The sequence below is a fragment of the Atta cephalotes genome (genome assembly GCF_000143395.1).
Source record: "Atta cephalotes unplaced genomic scaffold scaffold00018, whole genome shotgun sequence".
Classification (NCBI taxonomy): domain Eukaryota; kingdom Metazoa; phylum Arthropoda; class Insecta; order Hymenoptera; family Formicidae; genus Atta; species Atta cephalotes.
This window is the reverse complement of record NW_012130082.1, coordinates 5,289,746-5,292,744: the sequence shown is the minus strand read 5'-3', so window position 1 is coordinate 5,292,744 and position 2,999 is coordinate 5,289,746. Positions and strand designations below refer to the sequence as shown.

The 2,999-nt window shown below is 33.9% G+C and overlaps 1 protein-coding gene across 1 annotated transcript in view; it reads left to right on the top strand.

Moving 5' to 3' along the window:
* The first annotated feature begins 310 nt into the window (after positions 1–310).
* The window catches only part of LOC105618855 (serine/arginine-rich splicing factor 7-like), a 4,001-nt gene continuing 1,312 nt past the window's right edge, over positions 311–2,999 (top strand). The window contains exons 1-2 of the mRNA XM_012200389.1: positions 311–319; positions 632–1,011. Coding sequence (XP_012055779.1) covers positions 311–319; positions 632–1,011 — 389 coding nt within the window. The remainder of the gene's footprint in view (positions 320–631; positions 1,012–2,999) is intronic.

The window sequence follows — 2,999 nt, the reverse complement described above, 5'->3', positions numbered from 1 at the left end:
GTATGCGGAATATGTACTGTGATACAAACTGTATAAAATCTCTTGTTAGTGATTGGCCAATAAATTAACGGCTTGTAGCATACACTTGGCATTGGTGGACATTGGTGGACATTATCGTAAATATCGTTGAAGTGGAAGCGTTATTGAAAAATTGGTCTTACGAAAGGGTTTCTAATCAATTTACAATTTGTTTCTCTGGAGAATCGATAACGCATAGAAAGCTACTGCTGTCAATCGTGTATTTTCCAGAAAATGTGCCATAGGTCTTTGTAGACGTCTTCATCCACGAAAATTCTACAACGCTAACAACATGAGCAAGGTATAAAAATCAATCCATTGCTCAGGCATTGTATAATATTTTTCGGAAGTAATAAAACATCTTTTTGTTTTAATAAAACATTTTATTATGAATGGGATTGTTAATTGTTTAAATTATGTTATTTTGGAAAGAGTTTAAAGAAATATGAAATTTTTAAATTTCTTTTTTTAATTAAACTTTTTTTAGAATTATAGAGATGTGAGAAAAATATGATTGAATTTATTTTATCTTATTAAATATTGATACTTTTATGAGAAAGAATTTGCTTATTTCTACATTACTATATATGTATTTTTTATATATGTTTATTAGATTTCGCGTTATCCTTCGGATGGCAAGGTTTATGTGGGAGATTTAGGGAGTAGTGCTAGTAAACAACAATTGGAGGATGCATTTTCCTACTATGGACCCTTGCGTAATGTCTGGGTTGCCAGAAATCCTCCTGGATTTGCTTTTGTCGAATTTGAAGATCCTAGAGATGCAGAGGATGCTGTAAGAGGACTGGATGGTCGTATTCTATGTGGAAGACGTGTTCGTGTAGAATTGTCAAATGGAAAGAAATTAAGAGACAGAGGCTTTTCTAGAAGAGGCATTGGGAGACCTTTTCATCCAGAAGATAAATGTTATGAATGTGGTGAAAAGGGTCATTATGCAAGAGATTGTCATCGTCATAGAAGTTCTCGTAGAAGAAGGTAAATTTTGAAAAATTTTCTTTTTTTTAATGTGCTCAGTAATTATTTTGATATGTAAAAATTGCTTAAAACTTGAATATATATATATATATATATATATATATATACACACACATAATACATACACATACTGTGTGTTTCATTTTAGTCATTCCATTAGAATATCTCATAATATCAAAAGTTATATGATTTTGAAGGGAACACAAGATGATATTATGGGTTTGACCTTAAGTATTATTATCAAGATCAAAGTAAGGTCACTTTGAATTTTTTAAATGAAATCCTCCATTTTTCATATTCTCATAATTCACCCAGAGAGCTTTTCAAAACATTAAAATAAAATATTTTTTTATTATGTATTTTTCGAGTAATAAAACTTGAAAGTTACAGTACTGCCAGCTTTTTATTTTATATAAAAATGAATTTTTAATGCAAAAATGAAAATAAGAGCAACAATTTCTAATAGTCTTGATATTAATAAATGTCTATCTAAGTCATGATTCTAAACAACATTGAAAAGGTTTTAACAGTCACATTTTAACAGTCGGTCGGACCTTAGGATAATGTTAATACCGGCGGTACTATAACTTTCAAACCTTATAACTTGAAAAGTACTTGATGAAAAAATATTTTATTTTAATGTTTTGAAAAGCTCTTGAGGTAAGCTAAGAGAATATATATAATGAAAAATGGAGAGTTCCATTAAAAAAATTCAAAGTGACCTTGCTCTGACCTTAATAATGACACCCAAGATACTATTTTGTGTCTCCCTCCCAAAGTCACATAACTTTTGTCTAAAGCTTTTTTAATCCCACATCTCTTTCTCGAGATATTCTAATGGAGCAATTAATATGAAACACGCTATATGAAATATGTATATTGTGTTTAAGAAATTATATATTAAATTATGCGTATGCAAGTTTTTGTCTTCTCGCATATATTATATTATGGAGAATTATCTTTCAAGATGGAAAAGGATTGTAGCATGTTACAGAAAAATTTAGAAAATTTAGATTTCTTATTTTATATGAACCAAGATGAGAGTTCATATTTACAATTGCAAAGATTCTATTTTTTATGTGAATCAGCCATGTTTGGATTTAGGCCTTTAATGAGGCGTTCTTTGTCTGGTACTTATTATATATAATAATTAGGAAACAAATATTTAAAATGTACATTATGATTTCCATTGAGTTATGTAAAATTTACTTGATCTGAAATGAGACTATCACAATATCAACAATATCATTGTGTTGTCAATTTCATTTTTTTTATTTATCAGAAAGATTGTATATAGATTATATATTCCGTTAGTTAAATAACGGTAATTACAAATAACTTAGACATAATTGGTAATAATTAAAAGAAAAAGAAAAGATATTTTTACAAATATAAAGAAGTTGTAAAGCGGTCAACGTAATATTGCCCGTTATTTATAGGAGTTGCGGCTGAGCATACAGCACACGCATGTGAAATGTGTGTTGCTACTCGACATTGTTGCGCGAGATTCGCCTTGGGTTCACGTTTGTGACACACACTGCGCGTCGTAGTTACAGCGTAGAGCACTCCACATCTACTTTGGGTTTCCCTCTGCACACTCTGCGAGCGAGAAAACGCGGCAAACATGGGCCGTGACCGACCGGACACGGGGTAGCTAGTTCTACGCACTGCTACGATACTGATCCGCTGACCACTGACCATCACCCTAAATCGAGAGTTTATGCACATCTGGCACTCCTGGTGTTCTTCGTCAGCTATCCATGATTTCTGCCTAGTCGTCGTCGTCGTCGTCGTCGTCGTCGTCGTCGTCGTCGTCGTCGTCGTCGTCGTCGTCGTCGTCGTCGTCGTCGTCGTCGTCGTCGTCGTCGTCGTCGTCGTCGTCGTCGTCGTCGTCGTCGTCGTCGTCGTCGTCGTCGTCGTCGTCGTCGTCGTCGTCGTCGTCGTCGTCGTCGTCGTCGTCGTCGTCGTCGTCGTCGTCGTCGTCTCGT